Below are 15,423 nucleotides of genomic sequence, written 5' to 3'. Positions count from 1 at the left end.
ATCATTACATTCTTAGTTTAATCATGCTTCCGCACGTATCTCTTCTTTGTTAAGCAAAATCTTTCCCTCTGTGCAGAGCGTTCAGTAGTAATCGAAAAGCTGGCGTCTCACATTTAGGCGACATGTGACGTTTAGTCAAAACACAAGATATACTCAAGTACTGAACGGTCAAGACGACTCTGGCCGTGTCCATGATTTAGAGAACAAACATCAGGCATGCATTACACAGTTCCTTAAGGGTCATTAAGCTATTTAAGCAACATATCAAAAGACATTTATTTTGCAGTGCACAGAAATACATATTGAATCGTGAAGTTGTAGCAACCTCTGTTATTATCTTATATCAAAGAAATGTCTAGTTATGTCTGCTTTATTGGTTGACTCCATGAATATACTTGTCTGCTTATATACTTTATCCAAAGAGATGTGAGCGTATCTGTTATTGTGGCTAGGCGGGTTTTGTGTCTTTTGACCCTATTCCTTCACCGGTTTGGATTTGCTTTTGCGGCTTCTGCCGTTTGCAAGAGCGGGCGGCGCCCTAACACAACCGAAGTCGTTGGTGTTTTTTGGATTTTTAGCAGGGAACGATGGGAACGCCAAACAAACGAACAAACAGAGCAGAGTCGTCCTGTGATGGCGCCCTGACTCACACTTGCCGCCATTGTGTGCAGCATCCTCATTGGCTGGAGGAGGACCAGTGGGCGGGGCTTCTCAAGAGCACTAAACCGGGCTCTTCTTGACCAGCAGAATCAACATGAGGCTCAGGTACCCAAAGCCGCCACATTGACGTCCGCCAACGGTCATCTGTGTTGAGCATTTACGCAAGCCGACAATCGCCTTGTCGGAATTTGAGAGCGGAACAAAAACTGCTTTTGGGGACTTCCTCCATACTCGAGTCAAATCTGCGCTGAGTTACGGGAAAGAGTTAACTGGTTGATTGAGTCAGGCCCTGAACCTAGCTGCCATTTGACGCTTTCCTGTCATCCAATCGGAGACCCATCTCAAACCTTCCTTCCTTCCTTCCTTTCCTTTTCCTACCTGTAGCTGACCGCCTGTGTCCGCCTCGCCTTCATCTACTCGGATTCCCTTGATTCACCCGTGTCCGAGGCTATCTCACTTGACCACCGTGAGCCATTGTGTGAATACCATGACTGCTTGTGTCCACCTCTGTGTGTCCTCAGGTGCTTCCTGATGCTCCTGACCAGCACCACTGTTCTTGGGGTAAGTAGCGCATGGCCCCCCCGAGACAGCACATATGTATGTACGTCCATCTTTATGTTGGACATAGTGCACGTATAGGACAGGCACCTGCCTTGTGACAGTGAGCGGCGGGCGGCGCACATTCCTGCCTGCCGCTGATAGAAACGCTTGACTGCTAACTGAGTTGACACAACGCGGCAAGAATGCAGCCTGCAACACAAACACTGATGCATGATGGGAAGATGACAATCTGGGCATCTGTCTGCCGGGAGGGAGTGACGCTGGGCTCCGAACCCGACCACCTTTTGCACCTGCCCAACTGTTTTGTCGTCTCAAGCGTGATGTCTTTCCTACGCCGCCACGCGTTCACCGACGTGTCATAGCGGGCGTGATGTCACGTCCTCCTTACACCGGATGTCATACGTGCCGTGCCGCCAGTCGGCGCGCTCACCGTCATACCGCACCGACGATGATGTGGCAGGAATGACGATGATGTGATGTCATTGCCGCTGCTGATCCGACTGTCTCCAGGGCGACGACACGGAGCTTTGCGCCGGGCGAGACTGTTCCGCCTGTCGATGCTTTCCGGCGAAGGGAGCGAGGGTGAGACTCCGCCTGCAACAGAAAACAACCAATCACAGCTCGCCAAACCTCAATCGCAACTTGATAACACGCCAAATCGAAAACTTGGTCTCGGGCAAATATTTCAAAGCGAAACAAAACTAACAAGACCGAGACCACATCTAGAATTTAAGTACAGAGCCGAGACGGTCGGGTGCAGAAACTGGCCAGTGAGGTCCAGAAATTAGACCACAACTTAAAACAGTGAGCGCCAGAGGAACGCACGAGACGGTTTGAACTTTGACAGTGTCCTCCAGGCCGTAGAGCAGAGCAGAAATTTGGTCATGCACCGACTTCCTCAATTTTGACAATGACATCCAGAAGTTAGCCACAGTGTCCTGAACTTAAGGCGGTCCAGAAGTTAGCCCGTCTCGTATAGGAATTCAACTTAGCACAGAAGTTAGCCAACCGAGTCCAGAGGTTATCCGGTGAGGTCCAGAACTTGAGACGGTGCCAGATTTCAAAAGCAGGCATCCGTCATTTGGTTGCGCGTGCCTCATACAAGGAGCCCATGAAACATTGGTATGCTTTCAGCCGTTAACGGCCCTCCGAGGGAAACCAAAACGTAGCTACAACATTCGTTTGAGACCCCTGACCTGTTTTCATATACGCACAGACAAATATACGTGCAGTTTTGACATGACCTTATTGGAAGATGTTACAAAAATAGTGTGTGTTGTGCGTGCTTGTGTGTTTGCCTTTGTACAGCTGGGGGCAGCGGACAGACTGAAAGCGTTACGGCCAAACGTCTGTCTCACTGATTTCACACCTCGATAATTCCAGAGAAAGCTGCAAAGACCAAAAACTAACAGAGATCAGACCTGTCACATCTCATCGCACACACGCGGGCACAAAAACACACGCACACACACACACGCACACGCACGCACACACACACTCTTTGTGTATGCCGTTGCGGGGCCTCTGTCTGTCCTCTTGTGGTCACGTCGATGTGCGTGGTCGGTCACACGGCTTATTTTTAGGACTGCTGTTGTTTCAAATGGCAATGATGTGAACTCATTGCAAAGGGGCTTCTCAAACTTTTTGGGTCCAACGAAAGAATTATTCTTCATAGCGTCTTGGCCACACGCAGAGCCAACAGCGATCGCGTCGACAAAATGGCAAATTAGGAACAAATACAGCAAAGGCGGATGAAATAGCAAATTGGGAACAAATACAGAAAGGGGGATGGGGGAAAAAGACAAAAGAGAAAGCCAGTCAGACTCGCTGCAGCCGGCTGCTGACTTTGAGCATACCGAAGAACGAGACAAAGTCGAAAACCTTAGACAGAAACTTGTATTCGGTCAATTTTATAGGCAGGTCAAAGTTGAACGAGCAAAGTCAATCGGATTTCATTTCAAAATACAACTCTCTCTGTCCTTATTGTCCCGACTGCAGTTTGAGAAGCCTTGCGTTGGAAATGGCACTTGCACACACAGCTCTAACTCTGCTTGCTTTTCTCAGGGCTCTCCGGGGTCTCTTGGGCGGCAGGGTTCTCAGGGACCCCCAGGCTTCCCAGGCCCTCAGGGTCCTCCAGGAGAGAAAGGCAAGCGAGGGACTGAAGGCCCAGCAGGACGTCAGGGGCCAAAGGGAGACGCGGTAAAGAAACACACAGTGACGACATTTTAAACCCTGCCGCACACTTGAAACATTTGGATTTGGACAGACGAGTCCGACAATCTAGTCAAGCAACACATATTCCTTAGAACCAGTTGTCACCGTCAAGAGATGGATGACTCTCGCTCAGAGGAAACAAAACATGAAGAGGCTCTGGAAAGGAAAAAGCCTTGGACATTGCTGTTCTTTTTGCTTTCTTTCAGGGAGCTGTGGGCGTTCCCGGATTTCCTGGTTTAGAGGGAGTCCCGGTAGGAAGCCCAATCCTTCCCCCCAGGATCTCTCTCTGCAGGATCGAGACTATCTTTCCTGGATGAGCAGCTTTGGTTTCTTTGCGTCATCAGGGTCACCCGGGCCCAGCCGGCGGTCCCGGTTTTCCAGGTGTGGACGGGTGTAACGGGACGAGAGGAAGCCCGGGAAAGTCCGGACAGCCTGGAGAACAAGGGCCTCGTGGTGACGTGGTCAGAACTTCAAACTGCTTTACTTCTTAGGGTCACAAGCAGGAACTCGTGAACACCTCAACTAGTGCACAACACATAAACTAGACCACAAGAAACCCGACTTGAACGACAACACCTGAAATTGACCTCTTTGGGAGACAGAAAAAAATAAATAAAAATCACCTGACGTGCACTACGACACCTGGCGTAGTTGACGTGATTAGACGTTGACCAGGTGAAGTGTTGTCGTTCTTGTGGAGCACAGATGGTTTCCTTAAAAAGGCAGCTGACATTTTCTTTTCCCAGCAAGTATGTGCAGAAAGCAAAGATGAATTGGTTGACAATTGTGTGGCAGGGTTTTCAAGGAGCAAAGGGATTTCCAGGGGAGCCAGCGCTCTTCTTCCTCCAGTACCCCGGAGTGCCCGTGAGTGGTCTCCACATCACACCCCAGATCTTTAGCATGAGCCGATTGTCCCATTGCCCGCTTCTCATCATCGGCTGACGGATGCACTAATCTTAGATCTTTGACAGGGTGTCGCCGGCCTCGGGGGACTTCCTGGTCTGCCGGTGAGATCGCTGTCCTTCTGCCTGCCTACCTGCCGGGCTACCTGCCGGATGTCTTGCTTGTTTGACTTCCATACCAACACAGGCTTTCGATCTGACTCATCTGTGTGCAGGGTGGACCGGGTCCCAGAGGTTCGAGAGGATTAGCGGGTCCGATTGGTCCTGATGGATTCAATGTGAGAACATTTGTCACGACATAGACTTTCAATATCCTTATGCCAATGATCTGCAATGGTGTGGTTGTGCGTGTAGGGTATCCCTGGCCTGCCAGGTTCCAGAGGTCCCCCTGTGAGTATGCCCTCACATCACACACGTTTTCATCACAAAGACGAAGAAGAAAAAGGAATAACGCTGAGGACTTTGCTGGTATTTCTGCTTCAGGGCGAACGAGGTAGATCGGTGCCGGGACCGCAAGGAGATGAGGTACCAAGTAGTATGGCCCGATTTTGCGCCATGAGAGCAGACGTTAACCGGCGTCATCCGCAGGGGGAGCAAGGCTTACAGGGGCCTCCGGGGCCATTTGAGTATGTGGACCCCCCAGAGGATTTCTACATCAAAGGAGAGCAGGTTACTGGCTTTTGTCCAGTCACACCACAGCAGTCATCTTTTCAGCCGGCCGGCGGCTCTAACGTGTGCTCTGTTGCTTCGTCAGGGTCCGGCGGGGCCTAAAGGGCGTTGTGGAGCTCAAGGCCTGCCAGTAAGTCCACTCCGGGGTTCCATTGCGTCCCTTGACTGAGCTTCATCTAATCTAATTGTGCCCGTTTGGATTTTCAGGGTCTGGATGCCCTTCCTGGTGTCAAGGGAGAAAAAGGGATTGTGGGACTTCCTGGACCCAGGGTGAGGCGTCCTTCTTTGAAGCTCCTGCTGGCTGTGTGTAGAAAGCAAAGTCAGCCTCTATCATGTCAAAGGAAGACCTTCAAGGAGAGAGTGCAGACATATGTATATTTTGCACGGGTGAACGCTCGTGTGCATTTGGTTTGACTACAACGCTGCCTGCAACACCGCGCGGCGGCGGCCGGCCATTCAGCGTTTGAAAGCATTTGAAAGAATTAGCATTATCCACCATTGGTGGCCTTAGCGAATCAGGTCCTTGTGTGCTTGTGGTCTCCAGGGACTCCCAGGACGCTTGGGTCTACCCGGTTACAAAGGAGCCAAGGTGAGCGAGTGCTGCTACGTCGAGCGTAGAACCCGCCTGATCTCCCAGTTCTAGGCTAACGTTCCTTAGACCGGCTATGTCGCTTGCATTATACATTAGCATGAAGCTACCTGAAACGTCTTTGTGTTTCAGGGCGCTGTAGGAAGTTCTGGTCTTCCAGGTCTGATCGGACAAGAAGGTCCAAAGGTTGGTTGGTCGGGCGGTTCGTGAGGGGTTCAAACACCTTCTGATTGCCGTGGAAGTGAGTCACACGTGTGGCATGATATACATTGGTTCCTGTTCTCAGGGCATGATGGGAGATCCTGGTTTCAAAGGCCTCCCGCAGGAAATTGTCATCACACTTCCGGGTAGACGTCCGCACGCATGCACCAGACACACAGATCACTTCTTTTCTTTTCAACCCGCTCATTTGTCCTCAAGGTGACGCTGGAGATCCAGGGACTCCAGGACCGACGGGACCTCCAGGAGATCGTGGATTCATGGGAGCACACGGGCCCCGAGGATCCCCTGGTCGATCCATACCGGGTCAGAGCACAGCTGCGCTATCATCACGTGACTTTTCATGAGATCCATTTGACTCATTCAGTCACTTGCCTCGCACTCTGATTAGGACTGGCAGGTGTGCTGGGAGCAAGGGGGACTCCAGGATGCAGAGGTGACAAAGGAGATCCGGGTCAAGTTTTCACAGATCAAGAAGCATTTCCTGGGGAAACTGGAATACCGGGAAGAGCAGGACCCAGAGGAGCAAAAGGACAACCAGGGAGGCCAGGTAAGCTGGTGCTTATTTGGGAAAGAGCATGTCTTCTTTCCACGATGCGGGCATTTCAATTTGTCCTCCAGGCTATTACTGCCTTCCTGGAGTGCCAGGAGAACCTGGAGAACTCGGTGAACAAGGGCCCTCTGGGGCACCGGGTGATCATGGATTCAAAGGTCAGTATATTTGGGTTCCAGTGAGTTCAGTCATTTGTGTAGAATGCGGAGTAAGTTGCAATGCCGTGTGTTTTGGGACAGGTCGACAAGGTGAATGCTCCTGCGGTCCTCCAATTGTGGTGAGGGGACCCCCAGGACCAGTGGGGAAGCCCGGTTTGGTGGGGTATCCAGGGTCCCCAGGAGCCCAAGGACCAAGAGGGGAGAACGGCTGCGCGGGAGACACAGGTGTTTCTGGCCAGCCGGTAAGAAAAACATGTGGCCCGAGTTCATTGGAACAGGCAGGCTCATAATTGCGGAAAAGTAGACTCGTTTGGCCAGCCTTGTTGAACTCCAGGAAACATTTGAATTCCTCTATTAATTGCTTGAGTGACTGTTTGATTGGTTGACTGGCTTGCAGGGCCTGGGTGGCTTACCTGGTATCAAAGGGTTCAAAGGTCAAAAGGGAGACTTCATTGTGGTGGAAATCAAAGGCAAGTTGACCAGCTTTGACTGCCAGTTTGAGATAGATTGCTGTTGAGGTCTCAAGAAAACTGGCCAGATTGTGGATGCCATAGACTAGTATTGTAAAGCAATGTGATTAAACCATGTCTACACTGATCAAACGTGTTTCCAGGCGAGAAGGGCGAAAGAGGGGAGTTGGGTCTTGCGGGTAGACAAGGTTTCCCTGGAAGAGGAGGACAGGATGGACTCCCAGGACTCCCTGGAATCCCTGGACCTCAGGTCTTTGGCTCTCACTGTTATACAAGCATCAAATAGTTGCATCAAATCCTACAAACTTGTTGAGTCCACAAACCAGAGGATCTGCCATGAAAACTCTACCTCCGTTGCATGTGGCGTTTTCCTGCTTACCTTAGATTTGCTTTCAGGGAGAAAGTTACTCCGCTTCTCCGGGGGACCAAGGCCTTCCGGGTCTTCCTGGCCCCAAAGGACTAACCGGACAAACTGGCCCCCAGGGATCAGGCATAGTTGGAGCAATTGGAAAGCGGGGGGACCCAGGAGCCCCAGGATTTCCAGGTTTCTCTGGCTTCCCTGGCCTGAAAGGTGTTCAAGGTAAAGGTTGTTGAGGGGGGGAAAAAAAAGCAACGTAGTTGCCAAGGTTGGACTGACGTCTCACGTCTTCAAAGGCGAAACACTTCCTTGTATACCCAGAAACCCTGGACCCCGAGGACAGAAAGGGGAGGCAGGAGAAACAGGTGAACACAATACCAAGGATCTACCATTTCATTTCTGTTCATATTTGTATCTGACTTCCTGTTCATTTGCCTAGGCCCGAGAGGGCTTCCTGGTCCTCGTGGTTTCAGCGGATTCACAGGACCTGATGGACCTAAAGGAGAAACAGGACAGTCTGGACCTGCTGGACCACCTGGACTAGCAGGTACCACTGCTTTAGTACCACAATTTTGGCCAGTAGCTATAATAAGTGACTTTGTGTCTTCCTCTGCAAGGACCAAGAGGTTTTATTGGAGATACCGGAGTTGAAGGACTTGAAGGATTCAGTTTTACTGGAGAGCCAGGTATTGCCCTGTCAAAGATGGCTGATTTCATAGAAAGGAAACTATTGCATTGACATGTTAATGCAGAATGCATATCCACAACCGGTATGTGGAGATTAAAGTACACATATGCAACGCAGACAAGACGGGACATCTACATATTGAATTTACCACTGTGCTCCTTCAGCACTTGTGTATGTTTTTCTGTGTGTGCGCGCGCGTGCGTGTGCGTGCATGCGTGCGTGCGTGCGTGCGTGCGTGCGTGCGTGTGCTCGTGTGTGTGAGTGAGCCAGGCTCGCCAGGTGCACCAGGCACTCCTGGACTTAGAGGACAAGCTGGAGATTCTTATGTGGGGACCTCAGGACCCATTGGCTTTCCAGGGCTAGCTGGCTCTCCTGGACCTAAAGGAGTCCCAGGTCAACCTGGTAACCAAGGTCTCCAAGGTGAGGGAAAAATCCAAAGATAGATCTATTGTTGTGGGACTTATTTCAGACCTTGTCCTTCATAATGCCACACAAATGCTGTGACATGAAACAGCTCGTCTGCTTCATCATAAGAAGAGTTGATGAAGTTGTCCAGAAATATCTGTGAACAGGAAACATTAGTGTTCTTTTCACATGTTATCTTTGTCGTCAGGGGTCCCAGGTCTACCTGGGGTTCCAGGACCAAAGGGCCAGAGAGGACAGGATGCTGCACCGGGCAGCATTGGTCCCCCTGGCCCTATCGCTGATCTGTGCAAAAGAGGAAAACCTGGTCCCGCAGGTCCTTCTGGTCCACAAGGAGCTAGTGGTCCCCAGGGTAAAGTCTGAGCTGAAGTAATGTACTGATGTCATGGCTCTTGTTTCACCAGGAGAACTGGTGATACAAGTGTGGGACAACTAACCTAAAGCCTTCTTTTTCCCTTGATGTTTTTTTGTTCAGGATGTTTTGGGGAGAAAGGTGACGTGGGTGAACCGGGATCTCCAGGCTATGGACCCCCTGGCCCTGTGGGCAAACCAGGGTCTCCTGGCTTTCCTGGCTATCCGGGGCTTCCGGGCACCCCTGGTTCAAGTGGAGACTCTGGATTTGCAGGTTGGGATGGACGGAAAGGTGAGCAACCCCCTGACAGCATCAACCTTTTTCATTACTAAATTGTTCTTTCAAAGTCAAAGTCAAAGTCAGCTTTATTGTCAATCCCTTCATGTGTCAAGACACATGTCTGTGTTTTAGTCTGTGACGTAAGAATGCTTCAAGGAGATTGAAGCGAGGGACAACTCAAAGGGGTTTGGGGCTCTAAGTTCATAGGGCACCATGTGACATCTCACAAACAGGTCTGATGGGACCCCTTGGTAAGAACGGTGTCCCAGGAGTGCGAGGATTGATTGGGTTCCCAGGATACCCAGGGAGGCCAGGAGAGAGAGGACCTCGTGGACAAGATGGCAGGCCAGGATGTCAAGGTCCCAAAGGAGAGCAGGGTAAAAGCTACACAAGAAAACAATGATGCTAATATCAGGCGGCATAGTGCCTCAAAGTTGAATGGCTGGGGGTTCAAATCCAGTTGTTCTCCCCGCCCAAGTTGTTATCTCCGGGTGCTGCGGCATCTTCCCACATTCCAAAAACATTCATTGAAGGGTGGAACTTGTTTGAATACGACTGCGAATGGTTGATGTCTAAATGTGCACTGAGATGGGCTGCCAAGCAGTCTTGGGTATAGCCTGAAGGCAGCCGGGATGGGCTCCAGCCCGAATGAGTGCAAGCAGTATAGGGGATAGGGAGGGAGGGAGGGAGGGAGGGAGGGAGGGAGGGAGGGAGGGATGGATGGATGGATGGATGGATGGATGGATGGATGGATGGATGGATGGATGGATGGATGGATGGATGGATGGATGGATGGATGGATGGATGGATGGATGGATGGATGGATGGATGGATGGATGGATGGATGGATGGATGGATGGATGGATGGATGGATGGAGCATCATCAATCGACATCTGTTATCCATTCTTGTGGTCCTGTAGGATGTAAAGGCTACCCAGGACCGCCTGGCAAGACACTGGGTGTCCCAATCAAAGGTGCGAGGGGCAAACCTGGTCCCCCTGGTGTCAACGGTTTCCCCGGTGCACGAGGTCAGACTGAAGTGATGCATTAGGCCGCAATAGGATGGTTTCGCTACAGACTGAAAGAGGCTTTCCGAAAGACGATGACTGATTTTTTTTCACCGTTTTCTTACCAGGAAATAAGGGTGCACAAGGTCTTGTGGGCAAGCCTGGGTACCCAGGCATCAACATGCCCTCGGGTATCAGCGGGCCCCCAGGTCCACCAGGGAATACGGGCAAACCAGGGATTTCCGGAAGGCCTGGTCATCCTGGACCGTCCGGTTTCCTTGGCTTACCTGGAGAAACAGGAGACACAGTAAGCTGAGATAAAAGCATGTCCATTAAGTAGGCAGTCCAGAACACACTCAACCAGAATTCAGCCGCAATCAAATGTAGTACAATTTACCAATGTTGTATCCGACCAAACACCACAACGCAAATACAAGTGGATCCCCCGCATAGTCGTGGTTCTTCATTTGCAAATTCAATGTAGGCAATTCAACGCTACAGATCTGCATAGTGGTGGGTCTTCACTTGCATATTCAATGTAGGCGATTCAACGTTACAGTTTTCATTTATTTGGAGGGTTTTTGTCCTGCGTGTTTAAAATGAGAAGTTGAATAACTCACTGAGGTCTGATGAAGCGTAGGATTAGATAGTCATGACTACAAAATACTGATGTTATCATTCAGGGTGACCCAGGATCCCCTGGAAGGCCCGGTGAACACGGTCGACAAGGACGTCTCGGATCCAAAGGTGTGGTCCATTTTTCTGCTGCCGTGACAAAGGTGATTCAGAGACATTTGTAAAAATGTTGCTTTGATGTATCAGGTGATCAAGGAGAGTCTCGCAGTCGACCTGGTTTACCTGGAGACAAGGGGCCTTCTGGAGACGCTGGGCCTCAAGGTGAGGTTCTAACATGTCGGTCAACTTGAATCCTAAAACACTAGTTCAATTGTCCTTTATCAGGTGCTTCTGGACCTCAAGGTGAACCTGGAGCGCTTGGTTTCATTGGCGAGCCAGGCCAGAGAGGCTCCAAAGGGGATCTGGGACAGCCTGGGGAGCAAGGACCACCAGGTACATGTGCTTCTCAGGCTAATCACAACCACAAAGGTGGCCGTGCTGCTGTTTCCAAAGATCTCGAAGGCACTCTTAAGTCTGGGCAAGCAGAAAACTCCCAACTTGTCTGTCTGTTCATCAGGTGTGATTGGGCCCCCAGGCCCCAGAGGTCGGCCAGGGGTTCCGGGTCTTCCTGGCAATACGGGTGCTGACGGTCCCGCTGGACCGCAGGGCATCTTTGGACTCCAAGGTGAGAAGTTGTGGTGTTTGTGTTTATTTGATTTGATTTGATCTATTTATCAGCGTAACGGCTGCCAGTTTGAGCTATGCGTTTTGAACGTTAGTAAAACCTCACTCCCCGTGAGCTTATATAGAGTGCTGACTGCTTCGCTGTCAGCCCAGACTTTAGGCTCAGACGTCAGCGCTCCCAAGCCGGTGATGGTCGCGGTTTGGGTTTGCGCCCTGCGTGGGGCGGGGCGGCTTGGAAAAGCCACCTGTTACATTGGTCAATCAATTGTTGGAACAGGTCCTCCTGGACCGCTGGGACGTCATGGCCTCGACGGACTAAAGGGGGTGAAAGGAGACATTGGCACCAGAGGTATGCCCACTCCTGTAAATTGAGCAATGAGCTAGTGATGCCCAAAAGTACCTTTCTGTACAACAGACGTTGTCCGTTTACGTTATTTCCTTCATTTCTTCAGCAAAACTTGCCTGTGCTGTCTCTTCAGGTCTCGGTATTCCAGGTTCTCAAGGTTCTCAAGGTCTTCTGGGAGATAAAGGCCCTTCCGGTCCTCCAGGTCACCCAGGTTCATCGCAGCCTGGACCTCCAGGACCTAAAGGCCCTTCAGGAGCTCGAGGTTGGTGATGTTGTTTTCTGGAGGACTCTTGGGCCCTACAGGTATCTTCGCAATTTGCATTGAGGTACTATTCTCACTTTTTATTTATTTGTCCAGGGCCACAAGGACAAATTGGGCCATTGGGTGAATCTGGACCTGCCTGTAAAAATCCTCCCTCGGGTATTTCGGGAGATCCTGGAGACCCTGGACCAGATGGAGAGTCAGGTCAGATGACAAGTAACATTAGTGACACGTTAACAGTTGATCTGTGACTTGACTGACCTCAGACAACCTTGCAGGTTTCCCCGGCGACATGGGGGATTCGGGTCCTAACCCTCCAGTTCCTGGTGATGATGGGGACAGCGGAGACAACGGATGCCCTGGCCTAAAGGGAGACAAAGGACTTCCAGGGCCCAGAGGACAAGCAGGCACAAGTGGAAATCAAGGGTTAAAAGGTGAATGTGAGGACGGAGTGTTCATAGTTCTCGGCTCAGGTTGTTGTAGTCCAGACCAGCCTGAGGCTGTGATGGTATTATTTTCAACATCCGTGTGAACAGGTGAGCGAGGTACTCCAGGTCTGATGGGGATACCTGGAAATCCGGGCTCAAGAGGTTTGCCGGGACCAACCGGACCTCTCGGGTCTCAGGGCTGTACGGGTCAGGCGGGTCCAAAGGGAGAGATGGGCAGAGTTTTTCCCTGCTCCACTTACCCTTCACCCCCACAGGGCCCTCCGGGACCCCCTGGGCTACCTGGTCTACTGGGAAATATAGGTTTTCAGGGAGACGATGGATTTGAGGGACTCAAAGGTATGAGGCTGCGACGAGGCAGGTCCTACACAGAGTCAGCGATTGTGAGATGATGACTGTTGATGTTGTGCTGCAGGTAAGAAAGGGGATGCCGGGTGCATTGGGCCCCGAGGCCCTCTGGGGCCACCGGGGCCTGTTGGGGAGCCAGGTCGACGAGGCCTGGAGGGTGAGAGAGGTGCGGTGGGAGCCAAAGGTGAGACTAAAAGTTGAAAATGTTCACACAAGATTCAGAGTAAGGCTGCAGTGCGTGTGCCGGTCGGTGCAACTGGTTTTCATGAGCGGCCAACCGTTGTCAGCTAGTTTTGCTCGCTTTCCTAAATTCAGTTGCAGGTGAGCAGCGGTGTCTCACAGAGACACACCCAGCCATACCAACAGAGTTGACTCAATACAAAATATTTGTAAAAAAAACAATAGACATGGCATCTTCAAATGATGTTTTCTGATATAAAGTCGCAGTTTCTCATCAGATGAGGGAAGTTGAGTTGCCGGTTGGCTGGCTGGCCGGCCGGCCGACCAGCAGGCTGGAATTTGTTTGCGATTGCCCACGCCAGTGGTGTTGGGTCGCTGAGCTGTAAGCTTTTTCTTCAGACTTGCTGTGCTCTGTGCTCAGGTGATCCTGGTTTGACCGGAGACCGTGGACCTCCCGGACCATCCAGACCCGTGAACGCAGGCTTCCTAATGGTCATCCACAGCCAGTCCAAAATGCCTCCATCTTGTCCCCAGGGGATGCAAACCCTGTGGTTGGGATACAGTCTCTTGTACCTGGAAGGCCAGGAGAAAGCGCACACTCAGGACCTCGGTACTCTTCTTACTTTTTTCCTGGTCTTGTCCGGAACGAGCCGGGTCGTCTGATGACCGGCCGACCGGACACGACTGCGGCCGTAGCTCAGCGGGAGCTGCGTTCAGACGCTACGCCAGCGTCTGGAGTTCAAAAAAGTCAAAACGAGTAGGGCCAAAATGTCTCTATCTTAATGATTAACTGTTAAGAAGTGTCTCGATCCTAACGATTAACTGTTAAGAAGATGAACATGACCCAGATTGGCCAGCCCATTTTCCCTCTCAACTCCCATGTAGCGAGTCACAATGGCCCGGGACGAAATCCGCCATCTCCTGACGTCCTTGTGCCAGAAGTCAGACTTGCCATTGTTGGCCTGGCCCGACTCCCCAAAATGCCAATACAAAGCCTCAGCGTTCCTAGAGCTGCGATCGGCCGCTTTGGACGCAACTCGTCTGCAGTCGGAGCACAAGGACATTGGTGCCGCCGTGAGAGTACAAAGGAAGGCGTTCTTCTTTTGGAGCCGTCTAAGCGCGTTTGTTGTGTTGCAGGTCAGGCGGGCTCGTGCATGCGCGTCTTCTCCACCATGCCCTTCGCCTCATGTAACATGGGAACGTGCTCGTACGCCGGCCGCAACGACAAATCCTATTGGCTGTCGGCCACGGCCGCCGTGCCCGCCTTGCCCGTGGGCGGAGCCTCCATCCGAGAGCACATCAGCCGCTGCGCCGTTTGTGAGGCGCCCTCTGCCCCCGTGGCCCTACACAGCCAGTCGCCGGTGGGGCCGCCGTGCCCCTCTGACTGGGCAAGCCTGTGGACCGGCTTCTCCTTCCTCATGGTGGGCATTGCATTTCCTGAAAAAAAGACCACGGCCATCGAGTACTATATATATATATATATATATATATACACACATATACACACATGTATATATTGTGTGTTGATCGTGTGCTGTGTCTCGTCACCGTGGGATAGGGGGAACGAAATTTCGGTTTCTTTGTGTGTCTTAGCATGAAGGAATTGACAATAAAGCTGACTCTGACTCTGATATATATATATATATATATATATATATATATATATATATACACATGTATATATATATATATATATACGTATATATATACGTATATATATATATTTATTCCAGAAGTATCATTTTCAAAGTACATCTCAAATGAAGTCATCCACAATCAAATGAATTGAAAATTTCAAGGAATATTCTCCGCTTTCTGTCATCCCCATGCAAGCAGACTGATTGATGATGCTTTGTACAAGCAGCAGCTTACTTTACTTTGAAAAAAGAGTCATTTAGGCAATTTCCCCATAGCCCTGGGTGTCAACCAAACCAGGAAGCCAAACAGAATCTGTGCCACCATATTTTGAACGAAGGGTTGTGGGTTAGGGTTATTCGGCTTCAGATTGATTCATGAGGGAAAAAGACGTTTTCATGGGATCCATCCAAAGAAGAATGGAAGGTGAAGAAAACAAGTGGGGGGCTTTTTTTCAAAGTACATTTCAGTCTGAAGGTTGTTTGCTTCTGTCGCCATTGGCAGCACACGGGCGCCGGCGACGAGGGCGGCGGTCAGTCGCTGACGTCGTCGGGAAGTTGCCTGCGGGACTTCCGGCCGCAGCCCTTCGTGGAGTGCCAGGGCCCCCGGGGGACGTGCCATTACTTTGCCAACATTTACAGTTTCTGGCTAACGGCGCCCGATGCTGCCGACAGCCGCCAGCACGCCGCCAAGGTGGGACGCTGCAACGTCTGCATCAAGGTGGCCCCGCCCTGAACGCCAAGCGCCCGCTTTTGCTCACCACAACTTCAAATTAAAACAAAATATATCTTTTGGATTTGCTCT

The 15,423-nt window shown here is 51.0% G+C and overlaps 2 protein-coding genes across 3 annotated transcripts in view; one reads left to right on the top strand and one right to left on the bottom strand.

Moving 5' to 3' along the window:
- The window catches only part of col4a3 (collagen, type IV, alpha 3), a 21,536-nt gene extending 19,832 nt beyond the window's left edge, over positions 1-1,704 (bottom strand). Inside the window, exon 1 of the mRNA XM_037266821.1 lies at positions 1,652-1,704. Coding sequence (XP_037122716.1) covers positions 1,652-1,657 — 6 coding nt within the window. The 5' untranslated portion in view covers positions 1,658-1,704. The remainder of the gene's footprint in view (positions 1-1,651) is intronic.
- Positions 1-15,423, top strand: part of col4a4 (collagen, type IV, alpha 4) — an 18,214-nt gene extending 2,791 nt beyond the window's left edge. The window contains exons 2-47 of one of the 2 annotated variants that reach the window (XM_037266823.1): positions 672-765; positions 1,182-1,221; positions 1,732-1,803; positions 3,286-3,420; positions 3,642-3,686; positions 3,780-3,896; positions 4,231-4,299; positions 4,407-4,442; positions 4,553-4,615; positions 4,692-4,727; positions 4,821-4,862; positions 4,926-5,006; positions 5,092-5,136; positions 5,214-5,276; positions 5,551-5,595; positions 5,728-5,781; positions 5,882-5,942; positions 6,016-6,120; positions 6,206-6,364; positions 6,436-6,525; positions 6,607-6,767; positions 6,923-6,995; positions 7,139-7,245; positions 7,392-7,575; positions 7,650-7,718; positions 7,793-7,900; positions 7,971-8,039; positions 8,312-8,461; positions 8,655-8,816; positions 8,940-9,107; positions 9,329-9,472; positions 10,017-10,124; positions 10,232-10,410; positions 10,787-10,850; positions 10,926-11,000; positions 11,064-11,171; positions 11,296-11,403; positions 11,680-11,751; positions 11,882-12,010; positions 12,107-12,214; positions 12,289-12,444; positions 12,547-12,795; positions 12,872-12,988; positions 13,406-13,594; positions 14,122-14,405; positions 15,124-15,423. In XM_037266823.1, the coding sequence (XP_037122718.1) occupies positions 755-765; positions 1,182-1,221; positions 1,732-1,803; positions 3,286-3,420; positions 3,642-3,686; positions 3,780-3,896; positions 4,231-4,299; positions 4,407-4,442; positions 4,553-4,615; positions 4,692-4,727; positions 4,821-4,862; positions 4,926-5,006; positions 5,092-5,136; positions 5,214-5,276; positions 5,551-5,595; positions 5,728-5,781; positions 5,882-5,942; positions 6,016-6,120; positions 6,206-6,364; positions 6,436-6,525; positions 6,607-6,767; positions 6,923-6,995; positions 7,139-7,245; positions 7,392-7,575; positions 7,650-7,718; positions 7,793-7,900; positions 7,971-8,039; positions 8,312-8,461; positions 8,655-8,816; positions 8,940-9,107; positions 9,329-9,472; positions 10,017-10,124; positions 10,232-10,410; positions 10,787-10,850; positions 10,926-11,000; positions 11,064-11,171; positions 11,296-11,403; positions 11,680-11,751; positions 11,882-12,010; positions 12,107-12,214; positions 12,289-12,444; positions 12,547-12,795; positions 12,872-12,988; positions 13,406-13,594; positions 14,122-14,405; positions 15,124-15,354 (4,941 nt within the window). In that variant the 5' untranslated portion in view covers positions 672-754 and the 3' untranslated portion in view covers positions 15,355-15,423. The remainder of the gene's footprint in view (positions 1-671; positions 766-1,181; positions 1,222-1,731; positions 1,804-3,285; positions 3,421-3,641; positions 3,687-3,779; positions 3,897-4,230; positions 4,300-4,406; positions 4,443-4,552; positions 4,616-4,691; positions 4,728-4,820; positions 4,863-4,925; positions 5,007-5,091; positions 5,137-5,213; positions 5,277-5,550; positions 5,596-5,727; positions 5,782-5,881; positions 5,943-6,015; positions 6,121-6,205; positions 6,365-6,435; positions 6,526-6,606; positions 6,768-6,922; positions 6,996-7,138; positions 7,246-7,391; positions 7,576-7,649; positions 7,719-7,792; positions 7,901-7,970; positions 8,040-8,311; positions 8,462-8,654; positions 8,817-8,939; positions 9,108-9,328; positions 9,473-10,016; positions 10,125-10,231; positions 10,411-10,786; positions 10,851-10,925; positions 11,001-11,063; positions 11,172-11,295; positions 11,404-11,679; positions 11,752-11,881; positions 12,011-12,106; positions 12,215-12,288; positions 12,445-12,546; positions 12,796-12,871; positions 12,989-13,405; positions 13,595-14,121; positions 14,406-15,123) is intronic. The other variant, XM_037266822.1, reaches the window with a different exon arrangement.

Source organism: Syngnathus acus, chromosome 13 (assembly GCF_901709675.1).
Source record: "Syngnathus acus chromosome 13, fSynAcu1.2, whole genome shotgun sequence".
Classification (NCBI taxonomy): Eukaryota; Metazoa; Chordata; class Actinopteri; order Syngnathiformes; family Syngnathidae; genus Syngnathus; species Syngnathus acus.
Note: the sequence above shows the minus strand (reverse complement) of the source record. Positions and strands in the feature narration are given on the sequence as shown.